The following is a 26,542-nucleotide window of genomic DNA, read 5'->3' as shown; positions in this document are numbered from 1 at the left end:
TGTTTCTTACATGCAAAATAGAACCCAAAAACTAATCCTGAAACTATTAGGGCCAGCAATCCTAACTATGAGCATTTTCTATCAATTATAACTAGGAAAACAACAAATCAATGCCAAAGAGGAAAGTAAGTATATAACCTAATTATTCCTAATGACCAATAAATTGCTAAATGATTCTAAAACTTAAACTTTCTAAATAGCAAATTACAAGAAAAACAAGAATTCACAATTGACAATTAGGTCAAGATAATCTAAAACTGAAATTCATTAATCACAGGGTCAATCATTTTAGCCTCTTCAGATGTCAAGGATAGCGGAATACATCAAGGAATCTTATATCAGCTTCCTTGTTTTCTATTACAAAATGCAAATAGGCCAAATTCATTTAAGAAGACCCATGTTTAATACCCAGGATTACAATATCTTGAGAATGCTTGTCAAAAAATTTCATATCCGCAAAATAAACTTCTCATCATTAAATGTCCAACTCTTCGAAGAAAGAGAAGAGTAATGCAACAGATATTTATTCGAATAAAGGTACATGAAGTCACGGTCGTATGAATGAAGCCTGGTTTAAGAGGAACTAGTAACAGCTACTTTTCCTTTAGCCATAGGAAAATAAGTGATTTGACACTTTTGCTACATTTTAGCGATCTTTTAGCTTTAACAGTATTTAATGATGTTTCAAAGCACACTTGGTTTGTAAGAAAAATAAAGTAGTTCAGATATGAAAGATACTTTACATCAGAGAGCATTTGTAATAGCATGCCAGTTTCCATCTAAAGAGATCTAATATATCCACTCGGGATGCTTCTGATATGTCATGATACTGGAACATCACCACTATAAGCAAATTACTCAAACCAGTAGATAGCCGAATAGCAATTGGTAACATTTTTCTATAATATAGATACTATTGCACTGCCAGATAATTTAGCAACTGATTAAATTGATCTATAATAATAATAAACCAAGAAAGAATGTGTATTAACATATAATAAAAGGCTGGATTTACATTGACACGGTATAAATTTAAAAAGATGAATCAAAAGGTGGTAAAATACAATGCAGGGTGCAGTGCCACAAAATGCAAGCACACAATGAAAGCTACTTAAGACTTACTGATCCTTTTACTGCCGTGTCAATATCTGCATCATCAAATACAATGCAGGGTGCGTTGCCACCAAGTTCTAAAGATACCTATCAAGGGAATAACATACCCGTTTAATTATGATTATTTATACTATGTAATTTGTGAGTGCACATTCATTAATGCGCACCTTTTTAACAGTCCCAGCAGCACCTTCCATCAACTTCTTTCCCACAGCAGTTGAGCCCGTAAATGTGATCTTCCTGACCTGGATTAGACACAAATCAAGACGTCAGCATCATTTCCTTTCCTCATCTGCTTCATTCAACTAGGAGATTATATCCCAACTTCAAAATGACAACAAGGACAAGTAAATATAATAGCCAGTAGAAACCTGTGGACTCGTGAGTAAAGTATCTCCAATTTCACGAGCCTTTCCCATAACAACATTTAGGACGCCCTACAAAATTAAAGATCAAAACCGTTTCAAACAACAAACTAAAACTTATCGTCGTTTCAAATTCATAAAAAGAGCTATCATGCATCATTTCATGTCTCAAGCCGCTTTTTATTTTGGAACTTATAAGGCTTCAATAGGGTCGATCTTACTTCATCATTACATTGATAGATGAGCTTACCTTAGTACCATTTCTACATGGCACACCTTGAAATCCGAAAATTACAGATCATTTATTAGATATAAGCATAGTGCCAAGTGGCACACCTGTCATTTCATAGGTGCGACGATTTCTATCTCAGATCACCATTTTTAACAAGGAAAAAAAAAACATCACTGTTGATAGCTCTTGCAACAAGAATCAAATCTGCTCCTTCTGCGGTATCATCCTGGTTTAAAAAGTAACTGCTTCACATGATCTTCATGATGCCTACACCGGATATAGTGTAATTTCTTCTATCTTCCCGACAACCATGGCTCTGCCAAGTCATTTTGTCCTGTCAGTCTCATATATTCACTTGTGACATCGCTAGGTTAGGCTCTAGCCCGGATTGTGGTCGGAAATCATCAAGAAAGTAAAGTAGGGTTGTAGTGAATTAAAACTAGAGGGAGGTTAAGCTCGGACTAATAGTAGCAGAGTCATAATGGATTAGTGAGGTGTATTCGCGTCGTGTCGACTCATTTTGTTGTCACAATTAGAGTCAACATGAACGTAACATTTAGTTAATCATGTCAAAATTATCAACCCTAACACGACATGAATTTAAAACGGATAACACGGTACAATTAACATGTTAAGATAACCGGGTAACACAACTAAAGCGACGCAACTGTCACGACCCATTTAACTTGTAAGGTAAATGTAATTTTTACTTCAAACTTATCAATACATATCCAAATTATAGAATTTTAATTAATAAATTTATACTTAATATTATATTTTACATTTTACATTTTACAAAATTATAATATTTTTATTCCTATATTCTTATTAGTATAATTAATAAATGGGTTAGGCAGGTTCACGAGTCCTAACAATCCACTTTTATCATGTCATAAATGAGTTGACATGTTTTCGACATGAAAACATTAAGACTCGGCCTGGATTCGTCAATTTTACGTATTTGGCGATTCAGATTACCATGTCACGACTCATTTTGACAATGTTAGGTGTCAGAAGGTCAGAAGTGGAATAGAGGTTAAGCCCGAGCTCAAAATAAATCCTGGTTCCGCCACTTTCTGTGATACTGCTAGAATAGATTCTATTTATAACCGTGAGGAAGAAAATCTTTTTATAAGAACTGCTTCATTTATCAGGACCTAATATTAATAGCATAAAAATAAAACTATTCATCTAGATAACAAAAGCAAGCTCAATCATAGAACTTGTGTCACAAATTAAAATAAGAAGTATTATGTAACAAATGAAAAATAAAATCAAACTATTACATAACCATCTGCAGCAGTTTAAGCCCTAATATTAGGGTGAATCACCATGGGCTCCTTAAATTAGTTCATAATGAATGCTTGTTCCCTGATAAAACTAAATCAGGTCCTCATGTTTCACATAATTACTTCCATTTTTTAAAAATGCACAGAGCACACAATATTAATTTCATGCTAAAAGCAAATTGCAAAGTAAAGCAAATTGCTAAGTCCTATTATGGCATCTAAGTACCAGTTGCATTTGAAGGTCGAAAAAACTTTTCTAAAGACTACCAAACTTGCGATTTTATGTGGTCTAGATTGAATTACAAATCTAAAATGACAAGTATTTGGTTAGGTTTTCTTTTTCTTATCTTTAAACACATTTGGTGAAGTTACAACAAGCCTTGTAGTTCTGAAAGTTACTAGACATGTAGGAAAAGGAGAAGCCGCTAATCTTGCATTACACAATAAAATAAACGGGACCCGCTTCCAACAAACAATTTGCATCTACCCTTATCTTATTAATAGGAAATCCATTGAAGAAAGAGAGATTGAGCTTTTTCTTCTTCCATGCCTCCAAACAGCAACACATTTGAGCTAGTTTTACCGAAAACACATCCACCAGCAGGAGACAAATCTCCATCCAACATCAATTTTATCGATGACAGCTGATAATTTTAACATTTCCAACACATTGTTATAATGTAGAGTCTCCTAATCTATTAATTCTACTATGACAATTATGAGGGTATTTAACGAATTCCAACAAAGTCAATATATTGTTGACCATTGCGTCACCGTAGCTATATGAAGACCTAAAGTTCTTTCAAAAGATGAACTTGTTGATGAAAAGCAACACATCGAGACTACCCAACTTAGTTTTCAAATCACAGGGATTAACAGGTAAATTCTAACCTAGCCTAAGCGGCACTTGTAACCACTCATAGAGATATTATAGACACCAAAGATTAATGCTATAGGACCAAATTAATGTTTTGGACCCTAAGTAGGCTTAAAATCACTAAGGACTTGCAACTGAATATTGGAATTTTTTCGCCCAGCCTACTCCATAAACTGATTTGCAACAGCTCTACCTCACACAAGGACCAGATCCCAATCTAAAATTCCAGCTTCTACCCTTGCTGAACCAGCCAGTGAATTTTGCATGGTTTTATGACGTTCGTGCAGGTTTTAATTTTTGGGAACTCAAATTACATATTAATCGACATCAATCTCTTTCACAAAGCAAGCTTTTAGAAACACATGCAGGTAAAACACAAGATTTTTTTCATGCAGTTAGCCATAGAGCATATGTGTATACGATTGATGTTAATAGACACTGGTAAATACAATAGAAAGTCGCCCGATCCCTCCAACATCATTTTACATTTGTAAGAAAATTAAACAATGGACCAAATGATCTTACGTACTAACTACTAATAGTCTTCAAATAACAATAAAATATCTGGAAAAACACGCATCTGACAAAAATTAGAAGGCCTCGACAAATCATGCTGAAATAACTTTTATACAAGTCATTATCAACTTTGCAACATATTGTAACAATTACCGGTGGTATTCCAGCTTGAAGGGCTAGCTCTGCTGCTGCCAATGCTGTGAGAGGAGTGATTTCAGAAGGCTTTACGACCACTGTACAACCACAAGCAAGGGCAGGACCAACCTGTGTGCGCAAGGAAAAGGCATTTTAGCTTAAACTAGAAAGCCATGTGCCATACGTATCTTCCAAGCCACCAAAAGTAATCTTTTTCTCAACTGAGCACACCTTACGAGTAATCATAGCCAATGGAAAGTTCCAGGGTGTAATTGCTCCAACAATACCAACAGGCTGGGAGAAATATACGAAAACAAAAAGGTGAAGCCATTATGATGAGCATATGAATCAATTAATAGACAATAACAAGAAGCATACAATTAATAAAACAATACAAAAAACTTTCAACGAGAAACATTGGCCCTGGTCCTGGTTAATCCTCAGGATTAGCCCTGGTCCTGGCTAATCTTAAAGATTCTTCAATTCTAACTCCAAGAGATTTCAGTGGTGATGGAACTCAAAATCATTCAAAACGAAATCATTAATCCTGGTATTAATACTTAAAAGTGCAGGTACTATGGAGCTCAAAATGATGGTGACCTGTTTGAGAACAAGCAGGCGACGATCGGAAAGAGTAGGTGGTATGATGTCACCATAGACACGTTTGGCCTCCTCTGCGAAGAACTCAATAAAACTGGCTCCATAGCTAACCTCGGCCATGGCTTCTTTGAGAGGCTTGCCTTGTTCCAAGGTGATTAGTTGTCCGAGTTGTTGTTTGTGGGCAATGAGCAAGTCAAACCTTCACATATTCAGGGAAGATGATGAGAATAAAATGGGGAACAGTATTATTAGATGTAGATGAGAGATACCATTTGCGTAAACGGTTGCTCCTGTCGGCGGCAGTGAGTTTGCTCCAGGCTGGACAAAAGAAGGATTGCATCAGAATTAGGAATTGGAATATGGAGGAAAGAGAAGACGAGTTTGTACATGGAAATGCAAGATGAGCAGAGGATATGGCGTCCTCCGTCTCCTTGCGCCCCATGCAGGGGACATGGCCTATAACTTCACCGGTGGCGGGATTGTGAACCTGCAAAATTAGGTTAAAATTAGGAAATAAAAGGTTGGTGAGTTTTGTTTAAGAAAGTTACCTGAAGGGTGCTTCCGTCGTATGCATCGCTCCACTTTGCTCCTATAAGACCTTGGCTTCGTAACAGTCCTGCCTTGCTCAGGCGGGCGGCGAGGTTCACGCTTACCTAAATCAAACTTTTATTAACAATGAATTCTGATATCAACAGATTTAGTTGACATTGAAAAATTGATACCTGGGATGTAAAAGTACGGCAACCAATCTGATTTAGGAGAGGGACACTCGATCTCAGACGCCAAGCTATTGCCATTCCCTTTTCTTTTTCTTTTTCTTTTTCTGTTTGCTTCTTCCTTTACTAGTAGTAGTACCAAAAGAGGGATATTAAACTCCCTGGGTCACTAGACTTACCTCGAATTACATAATGATCACTAAACTTCATTTTGTTACAAAATGGTCACTGAACTATACTTTTTATTACAAAGGGGTGTCACTCATATAAAACGCAACGTTTTTGCTTACATGGCAAGCTATAATTACAAAAAGGTACATAGTTCAGTGACCTTTTTGCAATAAAAAGTATAACTCAATGACTTTTTTGTAATTCATGAAAAGTTTAGTATTCTTTTTGTAACAACTTAAGCATGAAAACGATGCGTTTTATATGGGTGACACCCCTTTGTAATAAAAGGTATAGTTCAGTGACCATTTTGTAACAAAATGAAGTTTAGTGATCATTATGTAATTTGAGGTAACCCTAGTGACCCAGAGAGTTTAATATCCACCAAAAGAGTATATAATACACACGTGGCAGCCAGCGAGCTGAACCTCCCTTTCTTCATTTTCTATGGGTGTTAGAGCATGGGAAGTTCTTATCTAAACCCGGTTCATGAAAAATTCATGTACCTATCAAATGAGGTGTTAGAGAAATGAGAAAAAAGAGAGAATAATAAGAAAACGAGAAAATTGTGTTAGATTTTCTAACATCTCATTGGGTAGGTGTATAAAAAATTTATGGACCGAAACTAGGTAAGAATTTTTCTTAGAGCATCCCAATGGACTCTCTAAAATTGTCAAACTCTTTAAATTAAAGAGTTTGACAATAAATTAAGGTCCAATGGACTCTCTATTTTTTATATTTAGAGTATAGAGTGAAAATGACTCTCCACATGTAGAGATGCATTTTCACTCTCAACTTCATTTTCCAAATAGTAAAATTTTAAATTTTAAAAAATAAGGTGGTTATTTTTGCTTTTAAATATTATATTTTTACTTTTAGTAAAAAACTGAATAAATAAATGAATAAAAAATTAAATAAAAAATTTATTTTATTAATATTGAATATTTTATTAATATTTTTTATGAAAATAAAATAAAATAAAATCTAATATTAGAGAGGCAATATTATTGTTATTTAATATTTTTATTTTATTATTAATTATTAAAATTATATACAATAAAAAATTGATATTAAAGAGTCCATTAGAATAAAATTTTAAATATCACTATTTATCTTTAAGATGCTCTTTATTTTACAAAATATGCTCTTTATTTTAAAGAATACCATTGGGGAGGCTCTTACTATTTACCGTCCCAACTTTACCACCCACCGCCCCGTTTTTTATTTTCTGGCCCTTTGCCAAAACTGCAAAAAATATACTCTTTTAACTCATTCGAATCTCAAAATCATAATTACTGATAACGCTTCAAATTCGTCAGAAAACAAATATCAAGAACCGGAAATGAATTTTCCAGTTTCTCCCGAAGTAATTTTTACGATTTTTCAGTTTTTTTACATTTTTAAATTTCTTTTAATCTGTTTTTGTTTCCGGATCGCGCCCGACATTCCAGGCCGGGAGCCTCCGAGGGACGCCCTGTATCTTAGCCAGCGGCGACCGAAAAGTCGCCACGACCCAGAATTTTTTTAAAAAATAAATTAAATTAAATTTATCAATTATTTAATTAAAATTTAATGGACTAATATTTGTTTGGTTTAAATTATAGGTTCAATTTGAAGTTTTTAGGGGTGACTGTGTTGATTACAGTGCACAATTTCAGGCCGAAAAGCGTTTACAAGCGACGCTGAAGCAATTCAGTGGGCGAAATGAGTTGCCATTCGTATTGGGTTCGACCTGGTTATTTCTTCCCATAAAAATGGGGAAAACGAAAGCTTCTGAGATGTTCCCAGGGTGAGCGGTATAGAGGATCCTTCACAGATATTAAACTCTGTAAATCACTAAACTTTTCTCAAATTACAGAAAGGTTAATAAACCGATTTTTCTTACAAAATGATCACTAAAGTATACCTTTTCTTACACAACTGTTTCTGTTGTTACGAAAAGAACACAAAACTTTTCGTAAATTACAAAAAAGTCATTGGGTTATACCTTTTATTACAAAATTATCATTGAACTATGTTCCTTTTTGTAACTTCTGCTTGCCACGTAAGCAAAAATGTTGTATTTTTGCGTGAAAACAGTACGTTTTATATGGGTGAACCCTTTTGTAATAAAATGTACAGTTCAATGACCATTTTGAAAGAAAAGTTTGTTTAATGACCTTTCAAGAATTTGAGAAACGTTTGGTGACCTACAGAGTTTAATATCCGATCTTTCACAGATTCAGGTTCTTTCGGATAGAAGAATACGAAGACGAAAGCGTGCAAATGCACTTTTGCGATTGTGGTCCAATAGTTTGGAACCGCATGGACGGTCGTTGCGATACCCGGGAGTACGAGTATGCACAATCATAACTTAGTTATGTATCTTGAGGGACATCGTCAGATGAGTGGACTGAGTCCCGCGTCCAAAACAGATTGTGCGGGAAATGAGCACGGCACAAGAAAAGTTGCGTGCTATTTGGGCGGCCCTGCAGGAGAAGTATCCATCTGACAACCCGACCAGACGACATGTGTACAACTACAGAGATAACCTAAGAAGGTCCGGTTTTGAGAGCAGGAACATGGTGGGCCAGTTTTATCATATGGCCTTGGAAAGCCATTATGTGCATTGGACGCTTGCCGATAAGGATACCAGTGCGTTGACTCACATTTTCTTGGCGCATCCAGATTTTGTGAGGTTGCTCCGAGACTACCGTTGGGTCATCGGTATGGATTCCACCTACAAGACCAACAAGTACCTGATGCCTTTCTTTGAGATTATCGGGATAACTTCGTGCAACAAGAACTTCATTATTTCATATGCAATTATGAAGGATGAGACTGAGGGGAGCTACAGGTGGGTATTGGAGAGGCTGAGGTACTTGATTGGCAAAGATGTGCACCCGACAGCTATTGTCACTGATCGGGAGTTGGGGCTGGTTAAACCATTGAGAGAGGTATGTTTCACTATAGATTCCACGTTGTTTTTTTTCTGTTTCACATTTAAATTTTTAAAAATGTTATATTATATTTTTAATATTAATAATAATGTTTGTAACAGGTATTCACACATACTTCTCATCTGCTTTGCACGTGGCACATCGACAAGGATGTGGAAGACAAAGTTTACAGACTGTGTGGGTTGGAAAGAAGCTATGCATAGGCATTCAAGAACAGTAGGTGAAAATCTGTTATTCAGGCTCGGACAGAGGAAGAGTATGAGGCCTTTGTGATTCTCATGAGAGATCGAACTGTGGTGTTCCTATCTATGAAAAATTACGTTGAGGGGACATGGTTGATACACAAGGAAAAGTTATACTGCTACTGGACGAACAATGTGCTGCATTTTGGAAACACCACTACATTTAGAGTGGAGAGTGCACATGCTCAGCTGAAGCAGTGGCTCAACTCTAGTGCAGGTACACTGGATACAGTATTGATGAAGGTGGATATGGTTATACAGTCACAGCTCAGTGATATTCGGTATGTTACTGTTACACTTAATATTACTACTAGTGATACTTAATAATTGTAGTATTATTAATATAAATGTTATGTATATTGGCAGGTTCACACTTGAGTAGTCAAGGCGGAATGTAGGCTCCCGGCGTCGGGGTTTCCTATTGTAATACCCCAAAATATTTAAGTATTTAATTGGACCACGTGTCCAGTGTTGCATCGCCGGAGTACCGATATCGGAAGAATTTTCGAGAAATTAAGATAAGTATAAAATATTAGCAGGACGGTTTTGAAAAAGATTATGGCGAGGAATTTAATATTATATTCCAATTCTAAAGTTGGAATTGGAATTAGAAGAGAAAAGTGTCAAGAAAGTCGCAAAATAAAGTACATGGACTAAAATGGTAATTTAACCATATAAGACCCGAAGGGATATTATTTTGCCAAGGTCCGCGAAATGTTTTATAGTATATATGGTAAAATTTTCGGGTCAATCGGAGACCTTTTAAAATTTGGACGCGGATGCGTTTGGGCTAAATTGTAACTTTTGAAAAGTTTCAAGGACCAAAGTGTAAATTAGCCAATTAAGCTTCGAGAATAGAAATTGGAAGATTATTGACGGAAAGTAATAATCTTGTATTAGTATTATTTATATGGATATAAAGAATACGTAAATGATCGAGTTTAAAAGGATAATTTAACTGTTTGGTTAAATAAGAAAGTTTAAAAGAGAAATGGTTTAAGTTAAAAAAACTGAAGGATTAAAGTGGCTAATTAGCCAACTTATATGTTAAGGAAAGGAATGAATTCATATGATCAGAAGGAGAAAGAAATTCACAGAAGGTTTTGACGATCGACTTCGATCCGCCGCGGTTTCGCCGTTTCTCGTCCAAATCGCGAGTTCTTTATATCGATTCGTCCAGAATTCGATTCTCAATCATCGTTAAGCTTCAAATCGAGGTAAGCTTGACGTTTTTATTGTGAGAATTAGTAAATTAGGGTTATATCGTTTTAACGAATTAAACGAATTGTAATCGCGTTTCTATAGTCGTATTTGGTGAGATTCGAATTGGGTTATATGTTAAAATGAAGCGGAAGCACGTCGGGAGTGTCGGAAAGCGGCGAAGCGCCCGGAAAATGACTTTTCCGGGGGCTGTCAAGGGTTTGCGTTCGCACACATTGAGTGTGCGTTCGCACACTCCTTGAATTTTGGGGTGTGCGTTCGCACACTCATTGTGTGCGTTCGCACACTACCTAAATGTTGCCAAATTGAGAAACCCTACGATCAGTTTATAGATTTGCCTCTTAGGAACGCCTCTGCCCAATTTTATCTCGATCCAACGGTTCAATTGGGAGAGATTGCCGTTTTACTAAACAGTGTCAGTGCGCAGGCAGCACCTGCGCATTGTCCTGAAAACTACTTGAAACTTCATCGGAATGAAACTAAACCCTAAAGTTTAAAGGTATCGTACGTATTGGAATACGATTAAGAGATATAACAAGTATCTCGACTAAGTAGTAGAATACGATCAAGGTTAAAAGTCGTATTTGAACTACGATTATATTAACCTAAGTTTATAACTTAGAGTTTTGATATTAAGCCTACGTTTATGGATTAAACGTACAGGTAACTCGACTAAGTAACTGACGTATCGACGAGCTACCAAGCCATTGGGCCGAAGTGTTTACGTGATTGGACAATGCATGGAGCTTACGCTTGCGGGATTATAATAGTGCCGTTTTGGATAGCGGTCACTGTGAGTGGCAATTTACTTTCGCGTATTATTATTATTATTAAAGTTATTTTCATATATTATGAATATGAATATCAATACGTTGCATTTATATGATTTGCTTATATAAGATGGTATGTTTGATGAATGTGATTATATGAATGCCGTTACATTCATTGTTTGAATATGAGTATCTAGCATGCGATCCGAAGAAACCAACTACCTATTGGGTGTCAATAGGCTGTGTGATCACCAGTATTTGAGTCAGTCTAGCGTGTCTAGATTGTCTATGAGATTATAAAATGCGCATACGATATGAATGTGATACGAGTGAGAACTCGGTTACGGTGTAACCTGAGCCCCGTATCTAGTGGGTTGGACCCACCAGTGAGTTGGACTCACACTTTGAGATTAAGAGATTGGTCGCGGCTGACGTGGTTGAGTGTGAACACTCCCGGGTCGGACCACTTGGATCAGTTTAATTCGAGTATTCGGAATGAGATAAGTTCAGAGTTTAAGATTAGGGTTTCGGTCGGATCTGCTATTTATGAATATTATGTTATTTTCATATTATATCGAGATAAATATATATATGATTGAGTATGCGATGTGTATTTTGATAATACCGATAATAAGTTGCATACTCACTCAGTATTTTCCCAAATACTGACCCCTTACTCTGATGTTTGCAGGTATTAGAAGTCGGATCAGACAAGCCATCTCCATTGTGCCAAAAGTCATTGGACTTGCACAAGTATGAGTTCCTAGAGCTGCAGTAGTCAGTAGGTGTCAGTATAAGGATAGTGATTTAATTTCAAATAGTTTATTTAGAATGTAAACCCTAATATAATACTTTGATATCTATAAGTATGTTATCTAAAAGAGTTTTCTGAAAATATTCTATATATATAATAATATGTTTTTAAATGCGAAAAATTATTAGTGGTTTTAGGCTTGCTACGGGTTTCGGAGCTACCACTCCCATTCCCTAGCGCCGGTCTCGGCTCAATAAATTGGGTCGTGACAATTGTGGTATCAGAGCAGTTGGTCCAGTTACCTCTGCTAAGATGTGTTTGTCGGTTGAGTAACCTAGGAACTACTGCAGCTATAGAGTTGAGGTTTGTCTGATCCAAGTCGTTAGTGTGATTTGCTTGGTGATCAGTATAACAAATTGATTTGTGAAACGTTTGTTTGTTTCTTGTAACACGTATATACGAGATATATACGTATATGTTGTTTCGAGGAGACATGCATATATAATGTGCTTTTTGAAATGAAGCTTCTAGGAGATGTATTGCCTCCTATGAATAGAATATATTGAGATAATTGCAATTTGATGATATGTATGTATGTGTGTTTAGCATCATATAAAGTGAGAAATGTTATAGGATTCGATCGATCAAAATTTTAGAAAGAGTGTGGAGAAGGAATGCAAAGTTGTAAAAGTTGAGGAACTTTTCAGAAGCAGAGTTTAAAGGTCTAGAGAACTTACAAAACTCGAAGTTTATAACTCGTTAAAGTTATTTGTTTAATGATTCTAAAAGCATAATTGTGCCTAGACCCGTAATAGCCATCGATAAATGCCACGACATCGATAGAAATGCATCACTACATACATCAATACATGCATCAATAGGACATGCATCATATGCATTATGTTCAGGCGAAGAGGTGAGATGTGGCAACTCTTTGGGGATGAGAGACGTCATCACCCTAGTGCACAATTTTGCTAAGATTTAAATGAAATTTTTAAATGAGTCGTTTTATTTGAAAGAGTTTTTCAAAGAGTTTTGTTTTTAATGTGAGTATACCTAGACCAGAACTCTGTGACGGAAGTGAGATGCTCGCGAACAAGCTGTGATCAAGGCTAGGAGGCGAATGAATACGTATAAGTGAGAGAATATAGGATTTGTACCTCTAGTTATTGAACTTAGCCTTGATTAAGCAAACTAGTACACAATTAGAATAGTATATGTGTTCGGATAATAATTTATATCCGATTAATAATGTATAGAACATGTATGATATGTTTTGATACTTATGATGTTTGATTAAGTCCATGTGAGTGGAATGCTCGCAAGACTTAAGATGCGATACGTAATCAAGAAAATCTAGGGGACACTGATTTTCTTGAATCCGGTTAACATAGATGCTTATAGCTACGATAGATATATGTGTGTAACATATACAATGCGAGTATATGTTTTCGTAAATTGCTAAGTCTACAATGAGTTAGAACACTCAGAAGACTAGCAATAAACGATGTAATCATAAAAGGTAAAAAGGAAAGAGATGTTCCTAAAGTCCAACGTACGTGGACAGCGATTAGTTGTGATGATTAATAAGTGTTATATTTAAGGAGTTTGTCAGTATTCCTTTATATAATCGCTATACTATGAACAAAGAACTGCGCGAACTGTTGCACAGCAAGTATATGAGACGCAAGAAGAAGATCGAGGTAACCAAGCCGAATGCAATCTACTCTAATTGGCCAGTAAAGGCCAAAGACGAGATAAAGGTTAATGAGAACCTAGCAAGACAAAGTGGGAATATACAGGCATTGGATGTGCCGCAATAACCCAACATCATTAAGAATCAGTAGCAGTAAAAGTAAGTGACACAAGGAATTGTATGTCAATAATAGAATGAGGGATACAAAGATAGTATCAACGTGAAGGAAGGAATACATGTAGAGATTTGATGTTTGCATACTTAAGTTAAGACTAAAAGCGTTTGATGGATCAAGCGGTATGCTAAAACCACTAGGAAAGTAAAGTAAGATGCTCGTACACATAGAGCGGATGACGGACAAACAGTAATGTCAATAAAGATGTCGATGAAAGGTTCAACCTATAATTAGTTCCGACATGCAATTAGAGCGGTGAAAGACCAAATAACATGAACTAAGTTTGTGACCCGATTTGGGAAATTCTTTCAACTATTAGTTCCGGTTGAGGATAATCGGGAAAGATCAAGGTACTTAGATCAAGAGATAAACAACAAGAACTGCAATCGGTGGATTGAGAGTTGAAACTTCCACCTCAAGGTATCAATTATGAAACGAAATAATAGGCTGAAAAAGGTACAAATGTAATGGATGCTTGTGAAGTGCTAAACCTTAGACTTCAAGTAAAGCAAATAAAGAATAAAGTACATAATGTGATCGATATAGAAGATTGGTTATGATCCTCAAAGGATTAAGATGTATTAGACACGATCAAATTTGTTTGATACATTCCCAGAAAGAGATCCTCAGGAAGAGGACTTCGAGGAAGAAGAGTTATCATACTAGTCCGATGTCGAGGAGTACCGGAGTAAGCATTTCTGATCCAGTGTACGGTAATATCACAATTTGAGGGAGGATGTGGAGATAGCCAATGGTCAGACACGAGTGGCTCTGATCAGGTTAAGAAGCAAATGCGCTCCTTTTCACAAGAAATGCTACCAGTAGGACTGTATTCCACTGACTTCTTGCGTACGGTCGAGGGATTACTAAAGGTACATGACGTATATGATATAGTATAAAGACGCAAAAGTAGATTATGGATAATAAGAAGTTAGTTAAAGTAAACAGAGTTAAGGAAAGTACGGATAACCTGCGTATGTCGCAAAGAACTTGATAAGAGTTATTGAGAAATGAAAAAGAGAAAGTCACGTGGAAAGATGACGAGAGGATCATATGGATTAAATTCTATGTAGTCGTCAACGCATAGAAACAAAAAGGGATAAAGATGATAGAGTCATATGAATGGATCCACTGACAGTTAAGATGTCAGTAAGGGTACAATAGGGCGATATGTAAGTAATGGAGAATGCACTACGTCAATAATTCAGGCAAAAGAATTGCGGCCCATTATTTAATTGGTAATCGACGTTCAGAGTGCCGAAACAAGAAAAATCAGGAATACGAGATGCGATAGAGGTGATACCCGCATATGATCGGTTTTACAGACGGCCATGATAATATATATACGATTGAGAACGCACTACATCGAGAAATTCAGACGAAAAAGGCCACAACTCTCTATTAATGATTGATGTTGTGGATATTAAAAACAAATAGTATACGATGTACAAGGTGCGTAGAAGAGGAAAGCAAAGAATGCAATAGAAGATAATCAAGAAATATGATAAAAGCGTGAATTAGGAACGCAATAAGAGTACCATAGGATAATAGCATTTAGACTATTAATCCTATTGGTTAACTAAGGACAAGAAGTCAAAGAAAGTAACGAAGAAGTATACCTACGATATGGATAGAAGTGGGAATAACAAGTGAAATGGAAAGATCATGAATAGTAATGAGAAGTAAGTTTAGTACTACATGATAGTAAGAGGGAAATGATTTGGAAGTTAAGAGCCAATTAAGATTGAGAATTGGAAGGAAGGAATAGATAAAAAAAGAGTTAGATTATGATGAATAAAAAGATCAAGCATGGAGTGAGCCATGATGTCATCAAGGAACATTCATATGTAAGTATATGATTGCAAAAGGATTAAGATCTTCACTTAAGGAATGGAAGCAAAGAAAGCCTGCATGAGCATTGGTCACACACTGTCTTATTAAGATAAGATGTTAACGACCAATATGAAAACCCTAACTGATTGGAAACCAGATTGATGTGAGGAAAGAAGAGACAAGGAATTTCAAAGAATTGTACGTCATGCTTAAAGGTAATAGATCACTGGATATGCAAATGAATAGAGTGATATATGAAATATCAAGATGCAAGGAGAAAGTTAATTGAACTTTACAAGAAAAGTGAAGACCTCATAAGGATATAACCTGAGGATTCACCTCATGGATAACCATGATTAACAACGATAGTGAAAGAATCTTCATACGAGAAGTGAAGTGACGAGATAAAAGGAGATAACAGAGAGTGGAATAAGCTCCTAGCACTACTATAAATAATAATCAGCCGACGGCAATAGTCATACAAGAAAGACTACGTAAGTAGTGAAACCCGAGTGGTTTGAGTGTCCATATCACTCAACAAGGAATGATGATAAGATTAAACGATATCGGAAAACAAGATCAAGTCGTGACAACGACCAAATAGAGAAGATTAACGGATCATTTAAACAAGGAAGCCTAATGACGAAGATTATCGTCTTTAATAATAAGATATCATTAAGACGAGCTATCATTGAACATCAGTAAGAAGCTGAAAGTTCAATTACAATTATAAAAGGTTATAGCAATGAATGTTAGACAAAGGACAAACACAAGGATTGTGTTATAGGATTAAGAGAAGCAATCAAAGGTAAGGAGTCATAATACATAAGAAAACGACTAAAATCACTATGAAGGACGGAGACGATATGAAAGGTCGTCAATGACGGTTAACATTAATGTAAAAATGGAGTGATGAATGAAGTTCAAAAGGGTAAGGGTTTAAGTTAAGTCAAGGAGTTATATGAAAATTCGAGGACGAATTTTTATAAGGAGGGAAGAATGTAATACCCCAAAATATTTAAGTATTTAATTGGACCACGTGTCCAGTGTTGCATCGCCGGAGTACCGATATCGGAAGGATTTTCGAGAAATTAAGATAAGTATAAAATATTAGCAGGACGGTTTTGAAAAAGATTATGGCGAGGAATTTAATATTATATTCCAATTCTAAAGTTGGAATTGGAATTAGAAGAGAAAAGTGTCAAGAAAGTCGCAAAATAAAGTACAGGGACTAAAATGGTAATTTAACCATATAAGACCCGAAGGGATATTATTTTGCCAAGGTCCGCGAAATGTTTTATAGTATATGTGGTAAAAGTTTCGGGTCAATCGGAGACCTTTTAAAATTTGGACGCGGATGCGTTTGGGCTAAATTGTAACTTTTGAAAAGTTTCAAGGACCAAAGTGTAAATTAGCCAATTAAGCTTCGAGAATAGAAATTGGAAAATTATTGACGGAAAGTAATAATCTTGTATTAGTATTATTTATATGGATATAAATAATACGTAAATGATCGAGTTAGAAGGATAATTTAACCGTTTGGTTAAATAAGAAAGTTTAAAAGAGAAATGGTTTAAGTTAAAAAAACTGAAGGATTAAAGTGGCTAATTAGCCAACTTATATGTTAAGGAAAGGAATGAATTCATATGATCAGAAGGAGAAAGAAATTCACAGAAGGTTTTGACGATCGACTTCGATCCGCCGCGGTTTCGCCGTTTCTCGTCCAAATCGCGAGTTCTTTATATCGATTCGTCCAGAATTCGATTCTCTATCATCGTTAAGCTTCAAATCGAGGTAAGCTTGACGTTTTTATTGTGAGAATTAGTAAATTAGGGTTATATCGTTTTAACGAATTAAACGAATTGTAATCGCGTTTCTATAGTCGTATTTGGTGAGATTCGAATTGGGTTATATGTTAAATGAAGCGGAAGCACGTCGGGAGTGCCGAAAAGCGGCGAAGGGCCCAGAAAATGACTTTTCCGGGGGCTGTCAAGGGTGTGCGTTCGCACACATTGAGTGTGCGTCCGCACACTCCTTGAATTTTGGGGTGTGCGTTCGCACACTCATTGTGTGCGTTCGCACACTACCTAAATGTTGCCAGATTGAGAAACCCTACGGTCAGTTTATAGATTTGCCTCTTAGAAACGCCACTGTCCAATTTTATCTCGATCCAACGGTTCAATTGGGAGAGATCGTCGTTTTACTAAACAGTGTCAGTGCGCAGGCAGCACCTGCGCATTGTCCTGAAAACTACTTGAAACTTCATCGGAATGAAACTAAACCCTAAAGTTTAAAGGTATCATACGTATTGGAATACGATTAAGAGATATAACAAGTATCTCGACTAAGTATTAGAATACGATCAAGGTTAAAAGTCGTATTTGAACTACGATTATATTAACCTAAGTTTATAACTTAGAGTTTTGATATTAAGCCTACGTTTATGGATTAAACGTACAGGTAACTCGACTAAGTAACTGACGTATCGACGAGCTACCAAGCCATTGGGCCGAAGTGTTTACGTGATTGGACAATGCATGGAGCTTACGCTTGCGGGATTATAATAGTGCAGTTTTGGATAGCGGTCACTGTGAGTGGCAATTTACTTTCGCGTATTATTATTATTATTAAAGTTATTTTCATATATTATGAATATGAATATCAATACGTTGCATTTATATGATTTGCTTATATAAGATGGTATGTTTGATGAATGTGATTATATGAATGCCGTTACATTCATTGTTTGAATATGAGTATCTAGCATGCGATCCGAAGAAACCAACTACCTATTGGGTGTCAATAGGCTGTGTGATCACCAGTATTTGAGTCAGTCTAGCGTGTCTAGATTGTCTATGAGATTATAAAATGCGCATACGATATGAATGTGATACGAGTGAGAACTCGGTTACGGTGTAACCTGAGCCCCGTATCTAGTGGGTTGGACCCACCAGTGAGTTGGACTCACACTTTGAGATTAAGAGATTGGTCGCGGCTGACGTGGTTGAGTGTGAACACTCCCGGGTCGGACCACTTGGATCAGTTTAATTCGAGTATTCGGAATGAGATAAGTTCAGAGTTTAAGATTAGGGTTTCGGTCGGATCTGCTATTTATGAATATTATGTTATTTTCATATTATATCGAGATAAATATATATATGATTGAGTATGCGATGTGTATTTTGATAATACCGATAATAAGTTGCATACTCACTCAGTATTTTCCCAAATACTGACCCCTCACTCTGATGTTTGCAGGTATTAGAAGTCGGATCAGACAAGCCATCTCCATTGTGCCAAAAGTCATTGGACTTGCACAAGTATGAGTTCCTAGAGCTGCAGTAGTCAGTAGGTGTCAGTATAAGGATAGCGATTTAATTTCAAATAGTTTATTTAGAATGTAAACCCTAATATAATACTTTGATATCTATAAGTATGTTATCTAAAAGAGTTTTCTGAAAATATTCTATATATATAATAATAGGTTTTTTAATGCGAAAAATTATTAGTGGTTTTAGGCTTGCTACGGGTTTCGGAGCTACCACTCCCATTCCCTAGCGCCGGTCTCGGCTCAATAAATTGGGTCGTGACACCCATTCAACTACATGTCGTGCAAAGTCTCATATTACTGTTTGGATTTAATCGTTAAGGAACTGGAGCATATGAGAGATTTGAGTACCAACGTTCATGATCAGTGTGGCTGTGTGCTGAGGTCGACGCATCAGATTCCATGTGCATGTGAGCTGAGAGGAGTGATTGATTCAGGTGCCACGTAGCACATTCGTACACTAATCATAAATATTAATGTCGTTATTAAAAGTTCAAATATTTGTTTTCATAACAAAAAGTTAAAATATTTTTGATTTATTATTATCAGGTATCCCCATCAGTCTGGAGAGTACCCACCCATTCTGGACGAAGTTTATTATTTGTGATGGGGTGGACACATCCGATCAGGCCGGTCGTGTTGTCGAGTCAGAGGATTGCCAGTATTTTCACAAGATCGTTGGGGAGGTGATGACTCAGGATCGCTCTGGGGTACGCGGATTATCTTTTTATGATCCATGATTGACTCCACCCAGAGGAATCAAGTTACACTGAGCCTGAGGTGAAAACCACGATCAGAGGTAGACCAAAAGGGAGTTCATCAACCAAGCGGAACCCGAGTTCTTGGGAGTATAGTCTGAGAGGCCATGTGTGAGCAGAGCGGGGTTCAGGGGCCGCTCGCCTAAGGATTATGGCTGACTTCTTGATATGAAAATGGTTTGAAATATGGAGTCACCACCTAGTTCAACTAGGAAATGCCTTTTAACCGACTAGATAGCCTTACTCGCATCCGGTAAGACTATCGTGCATCGGACCAAAGACTAGGGTTCATGGACCTCCCCGAGACTCTTGTGCTTGGCTTATCTGTTACCGGCTTTATTTACTGGACAAATTCGTTTTTATCTCATCTCAACAGTATATGCAGTTCACAAAATATGAAAGCTGTAAATAAACAAGTATGAAAGTTGTAAACACGTTTGACGCGTATATAACTCGATCTGGACTGACATTTGAGGCAAGTAGTAGGTACTCCTAAACATACATCCAACCTAAGAGGTTTCTAGCAAATACTCATAAGTCTGGCTGGTTTGGATTGATTACATGCAAATCCTAAAACCGAATGTATAAGTGTGATTGATTTATTTTATTAGGTGAGTCTTGAAAAATCTACACAACCGTTTACTACATTTTCGTATTAGTCCTACGAAGTCTAGGTGATGGGCTGTAATTGCATTAATGGACCAATTTTAGACGATTAGTCCTTTAACCGGTTATTATTTGATTTGGAATGGTTTTGGAAAGCAGTAAACATTATTAGCATACACAAGGGGAATTGGATATACATATAAGGTTAGGAATACTTTTTAACCTCGTTGACTTTTGAGTGCCTGGCACTCGGCTCGATTTGACCGTCGGTCCGGTCAGATCTGGCTCTCGGTTAAAACACGAAAGTTTACCGGCTCGTCGATACAAAACCACTAGTTCAAATCGGAGTTGATTCGGAGTCCGATTCAACCAAGAAATCAGGACTCGGTCAGAACACGACTGCTTTTTTTCTCGTCGATACGAATCCATTGGTTCAAACTGGGGTCAATTCCGAGTTCAGACGAACCCAAAATCGCATCTGGAAGTTGCTAGTTTTGACAAATATGGACTTCATGGCCCGGTTGGGTTTGGCATATTACAATTATGGTCTTCGAGGCCCTAAATAAATTTACAACACACATTATGATTCTATAACTGATTACATAATCGTGGGTTTCAAACGGGGCCAAATTTCGAGTTCAAACGAACTCGAAAACATGAAAACAAGTTTTAATCGGAGTCTAAAGGATTTGGGAATCAATTTTGGGAACGAAGAATAGTGGCACCACGGTGCCAAAAATGAGTGGTGGCGGTTGCTCTTGTCGGCGGTGCCACTATGTATTGTCGTTTGGCTCCGGTTTTCATGTAAAAACACTTAAAAACGAACAGAAAACACATTAGAATGTACTAGAATCGATATACATTTGATAAAACATACTAAATCATATGAAAAACAATGTTTTTGGTATGAAATCATGGCAATTTGAGCAAGAACACATTCATGGAAAGAAAAGCATAAAACACGTCCTAACATGCGTTATAAGCATCAAAATCAAACGAAAACTGGATATGATTTATAAAACATGTTAAAACAGCCTAATGACATGTTTCTAATTAGTTTGCATGGAAACCATGGAAAGAACATCAAAATTAATGGTTATAGTAGTTTTATTGCAAAAATAGTCAAAATAAGCTAAACATGCAATATAACACATAGAATCTAGCAATCCTGTATCATACATGGCATAATGATAAGAGAATATAATAGGGTCCTCATAAGTACCATTATGAGTCCTTAGCTCGTTTTCTGATTATCCGGATGTGGAATCTAGCTTCGGATCAGTGTGCACCAAGACATTCTTTAGAAATTAGAGCGTACTTAGCTCGATTCTAGACTAGAATTGACTAGTGTGTGTGTGTGTAAGGAGGGGCGTTCGGCCACCGCTAAATTCCTAGGGCTTGGTGTTACGTTTTTTTATGTTTCCGGTCCTACCCTTAGATAGGCTGGTCTAGGGTTCTATTTATAGGGGCGAATTAGGTCTAGGGTTTACTCGGTAGTCGAATTAGATCACGTTTCTACAAATGTGTGAGGTGGTGGGATTACAAGTATGAAAAGATAGACTAGGTAGAGTTAGAATTAGGTAAAAATCCTAGTTTATTAATTAAATTCTTAATTAGTATTGCTTGCTATGTAAAACATGGTTAAAAGCTATTTTTGGTGCACAAAAATGTTAAAAAGGGCTTGTAGAATCCTATGAATTTGGGTATAGTCAATTTAGCCAGCCAAACTTGCAAATTGGCCATAAACTTTTAAAATATTGAAATTACTATTTCTTAGACTTAGGTCACGATTTATTTGGATTTTTATAAGCTATTTACGACTAATTATGTTTTAATCTCTCAATTTCTTGAAAAATCATCATTAGCCGATTCAGTCTCTTATCACTTTTTACCTGTTCATAAAATAGGTGTCTACACATGAATTAATTTGTACCATTATAACTACAAGGACCTAACTGAGACGACATCAACCATGGAAGTTTAAATAGTATTGGCTCCAACCATAAGAGCTTATCAGTATCTTTTGTCTCTTACAAATTGATTCTTGATGTTGAAGTACATTTATGAATGGATGGAATGTTGTAGATATTGACTCAATGCATCTTCTGATCTCTGAATTTGTACTTATAAATTCATGTTACCTCTTATCTTTCAATTTTACCCATCTAATATCTCAACTTGTAAAATTTGTCTATTTATCCTTTAAATTGTAAGTTCTATAATTGTTTGACCTCTTCTTATATAGTTGGACCAAGCGTTTGGATATAAAACAAGAACGACGAGTAAACATATATTTCTAGCTGATGTGTCATATAGTTAAAGCATATTTTTGACCCATGAACTTTTACTGTTTCACGCATAGGATCATTGAATTTGCACTTTTACACGAATTTGATCTCTCTATCTTATAGTTTAACCTAATTGAAACTTCAATTTTAGTGATATGTCAAGTTAGGTGGCATATCAAACATGCATTTTTTTGCTACATCAATACATTTGCGGTTCACGTTTTTTTGTTTCAAAGTTTAAAGAAAAAGAATTGACAAGTTGAGAATGAAAGATGAAGGACTTAAATAGCAATTTGCCCTTTCAACTTGTAAGCAATGGGCAATTAACACATAAATTAATTTTGTTATTAATTAGTACACGAACTTGGTGATTATGGGGAATTAGCCCATTTTAGCAAATTAACTTACAAGTTACGGGGGGTAAATTGCCAATTTAAGAGACAATTAATTTATAAATTAAGGGGAAAAAAAGTGTATAGTTTAGAGGTCAAATAATGTATTAAGCCCTTAAATCAAAGATGAAGGGTTAGAGAGTTGATAAGGGTGAAATGATAGATTAAAAAAGCATAAGATATTTATGATGAGAAGAAAAGCATAAGAAATTGAGAAAAATGAAAAAAGAATTGCGAGTTTGGTTTGACCGGCGACTGTGAAAATGAAGTCGTGAAGTTCTAGAAAGAGTAGAGAAATAATTTCGTGGTTGGCTGGCTAGCCGTCTGGAGAGAGAGAAACATCTTTACTCTTTCCGAAGTCAAAGACCAAGAATTTTCTTTATCTTCATTCTTTAAAAGCTCCCAATTTCTCTTCTTTCTTCTCATCTTGTTCATTCTCATCTTGGATCCGATGAATACAGCGACCTCTAGTGCAGGATCCGCCGATCCCAGAAGAAATTCGAAGCGCCCCAAATGTACGTATAATTTCCTTTGACTTGCTTACTGCTTACCAGTGTAGCAGTGGATGATTGATTTTATTGTGTGCGTGCAGATTCTAGGTTTACCCAGCAAGAACTGCCCGCCTGCAAGCCAATTCTGACTCCCCGATGGGTAATTTCTGCCTTCATGCTGGTCAGCATCGTCTTCATTCCCATCGGAATCGCGTCTCTGTTTGCGTCTCAAGATGTTGTTGAAATCATCGACCGCTACGAGACGGAGTGTATTCCTCCCCTTAACCGAACCGATAAGGTTGCTTTTATTCGAAGCTCTGCTGATAAAACCTGCACCCGCACCTTGAGAATTACCAAGCGCATGAAGCAGCCTATTTATGTATACTATCAGCTCGACAACTTTTACCAGAATCATCGCAGGTATCCATCTATTTACTAAACTACTTTTTTATGATTCTATTACAATCAGTGGCGTGGCGGACCTAGGAAGAGCTTATAGTTGACCACCTTATTTTTTGAATCCCTGAACAAAATATGAATATATACGTTAGTAGTATAGTTTTACGACCTTCCTTAAATTTTTTATATTATTCATCTTATAAATTTTTGGTACAATCTTGCCCACTTATATAAAATTTCTGGGTCCACCACTGATCAGAATGTTCCCAATTCTATTTCAGTTTGAATGCTACCAAATGATTCCATTACATTATAATTTTCAGGTACGTAAAGAGCCGAAGCGATGAGCAGTTGCGAAGCCGAAGTTCTGAGAATGAAACCAGTACCTGCAAACCCGAAGATATTGTGAATGGGACTGCAGTAGTGCCGTGTGGTCTAATAGCTTGGAGTTTGTTCAATGATACTTATGTTTTCTCCCTCAATAACACACAGTTACCAGTGAACAAGAGGGAAATTTCATGGAAGAGTGATAGGGACCACAAATTCGGCAAAGATGTCTTTCCTAAAAACTTTCAGAATGGAGAGCTCAAAGGCGGCGCCACCCTCAATGATACTATACCAGTAAGTTTTTTCGTCAAATTATACAAATCTTTCCTGTAAACTCAACTTTGGAAGATAATAGCTAAAATCATCTTGACAAGTAATTATAGAAATTCATTTGGCTAAATGGACAAGTAAAAAAACGGAGGGAGTATAATCAGAGCATTTATATTTGTATCATACACTGGAATTCAGAATAATTAACTAGTTTTATTTAGCATCCAAATAAGGAAATTTTCTATCTTTTAGGCACACCCAAAAAGAAATGTTTTTCAATCAAAAAAGGACCTAGAGTATGATATATTAAATATGACATAAGGAATCAGAAATTTATATAATTTTCACATTATCATGATTAGTAAGCAGTAGTGTTTCTGATTTCATTAGATATGAAACGTATACATTGTATATTTTTTTCCATGTAAAGTTTGTTATTCAATTTTCTTCAACTACCAGCGAGTCAAAACATACATATCTTTTCCCTATTCAAGTAAAACTGTCAACTCCGTACAGAGTAAGCAAATTACATCATGTTTTCTCAACGGCCCTCTATATCTTCATTCTCCAATGTCTATCCCTCATGGTGCTATATATATGCAAAGCAAGATTTTAATTTATTTCTTTATGTTTTTTGTACTTGTTTGCTCATTTCCCTATCGACATAGTGCAAATGTCTTAACCTCCCAAAATTATTAAATAGAGATGAGTAAAATGAAAAATGATCAAGTCCTTTTTCTCTTGTTAATTAGAAAATGCAATTAAGCTTCAAATGTCATCTGGTGCTAGAAGATACAGATGTTAACTTTGGTTTATTATTATTTTACGTATGCTGTATATGGGAGGCGAGAGCAGTTTTGCAACCATAATTGCTGCTATTAATGGAACTGAAATTTTTACATCATTGAGTGAAATGCGAGTGGCAGAATTTTCCTGCAGCCTTCCCACCCGATAAATCAATCAGTTGTAAATTAATGGTTTTGAGAAACTGACTTGTGTGTGACCTAGTTGTATATGACATTGTGTGCAGTTAAGCCAGCAGGAGGACCTCATTGTTTGGATGCGAACTGCAGCTTTGCCTACATTCAGAAAGCTGTATGGAAAGATAGAGAGGGATCTCCAGCCTAATGATGTGATACTTGTAACATTGCAGAACCGGTATAATACATACAGTTTTAACGGCAAGAAGAAACTGGTGCTTTCAACTACAAGCTGGCTCGGTGGAAAGAATGACTTTCTGGGCATTGCTTATATTACTGTTGGGGGTATCTGCTTCTTTTTGGCCATGTGTTTCACCGTTGTATATCTCATCAAGCCTCGGTAATATTCTTTCCTATTTGAAGTCTAATTCTGGTTTCTTATTGCATTATTGTTGGGCTAGTTCCAGTTAAATCGTTGTGTAAAATTGTCGTGAGCGTCCACCTGGAGTTAACTTCCTGACTGTTTTATCTTTAATGCAATTTCAGGCGTCTTGGAGATCCTTCTTATTTATCATGGAACAGAACTCCTGGGGGTCGCTGATAAAAGCTTTCAGAATCACACTTATGTATGGTTGATAATTTTATGTGTATTAAGTTTGTAAGTTTTGAAGTGGAATATTTGAGCATTGTAGTAAATTGTATTTGTAACATATACATTAGAATTGATTGTGATAACTTTTGCCACTCTTAAATTATCATACAGAATCTGCTTTTGCTTGAGACTATGATTACAGGTTCCTGCATTTCTATTATATTATCAGCAAAAAACTACCCTCACATGATTATTCTGTTTGCTAAAGAATGATATAACAATACTCTAAAGCAACATTATTGTCAATCAACAATGCCAGCATCATTAATTAATATTGTGTAATAAAATAAATTGAAATGCTTATTAAGAATATTTTACTTAAAATAATGCATTAGATCGATGATAAAAAGGACAAAGCAAACCTTGGTCTTTTTGCTAGCACCAAATTATAGATAACTCATATTTAAAACATAACATAGTCTCATATCCCAGAACAAACCATCAAAGGTATATAGTCATACTAGCTAAAT

The 26,542-nt window shown here is 36.2% G+C and overlaps 2 protein-coding genes across 7 annotated transcripts in view; one reads left to right on the top strand and one right to left on the bottom strand.

Moving 5' to 3' along the window:
• LOC126676869 (succinate-semialdehyde dehydrogenase, mitochondrial) overlaps positions 1-5,979 on the bottom strand; it is a 30,266-nt gene extending 24,287 nt beyond the window's left edge. For all 6 annotated transcript variants that reach the window (XR_007640433.2, XM_050371187.2, XM_050371185.2 and 3 more), the window contains exons 1-10: positions 5,850-5,979; positions 5,676-5,780; positions 5,515-5,614; positions 5,397-5,445; positions 5,128-5,326; positions 4,759-4,821; positions 4,546-4,656; positions 1,485-1,550; positions 1,281-1,358; positions 1,123-1,200 (exon numbers count right to left, since the gene is read on the bottom strand). Coding sequence is in view for 5 of the 6 variants with exons in the window: in XM_050371187.2 (XP_050227144.1) it covers positions 1,123-1,200; positions 1,281-1,358; positions 1,485-1,550; positions 4,546-4,656; positions 4,759-4,821; positions 5,128-5,326; positions 5,397-5,445; positions 5,515-5,614; positions 5,676-5,780; positions 5,850-5,924 (924 nt within the window). In the remaining variant the exon portion in view is untranslated. The remainder of the gene's footprint in view (positions 1-1,122; positions 1,201-1,280; positions 1,359-1,484; positions 1,551-4,545; positions 4,657-4,758; positions 4,822-5,127; positions 5,327-5,396; positions 5,446-5,514; positions 5,615-5,675; positions 5,781-5,849) is intronic.
• A 17,238-nt stretch (positions 5,980-23,217) lies between these two features.
• Positions 23,218-26,205, top strand: LOC126677004 (ALA-interacting subunit 3-like). Its single transcript, XM_050371414.1, has 5 exons — positions 23,218-23,528; positions 23,606-23,924; positions 24,227-24,524; positions 25,531-25,820; positions 25,967-26,205. The coding sequence occupies exons 1-5, from the start codon at positions 23,465-23,467 to the stop codon at positions 26,019-26,021; spliced, it is 1,026 nt and encodes a 341-aa protein (XP_050227371.1). The 5' UTR covers positions 23,218-23,464; the 3' UTR covers positions 26,022-26,205.
• The last annotated feature ends 337 nt before the right edge of the window (positions 26,206-26,542 follow it).

This window comes from Mercurialis annua, linkage group LG4 (genome assembly GCF_937616625.2).
Source record: "Mercurialis annua linkage group LG4, ddMerAnnu1.2, whole genome shotgun sequence".
In the NCBI taxonomy this organism is placed as follows: domain Eukaryota; kingdom Viridiplantae; phylum Streptophyta; class Magnoliopsida; order Malpighiales; family Euphorbiaceae; genus Mercurialis; species Mercurialis annua.
This window is presented reverse-complemented; position numbering and strand designations above follow the sequence as displayed.

Bases quoted from the DNA above. Each gene is read 5' to 3' on its own strand.
- LOC126677004 (XM_050371414.1), top strand. From the start codon at position 23,465: ATGAATACAGCGACCTCTAGTGCAGGATCCGCCGATCCCAGAAGAAAT. The intron at 23,529-23,605 runs GTACGTATAATT...GTGTGCGTGCAG, and splicing joins AAATTCGAAGCGCCCCAAAT to ATTCTAGGTTTACCCAGCAA. The intron at 25,821-25,966 runs GTAATATTCTTT...ATGCAATTTCAG, and splicing joins GTATATCTCATCAAGCCTCG to GCGTCTTGGAGATCCTTCTT.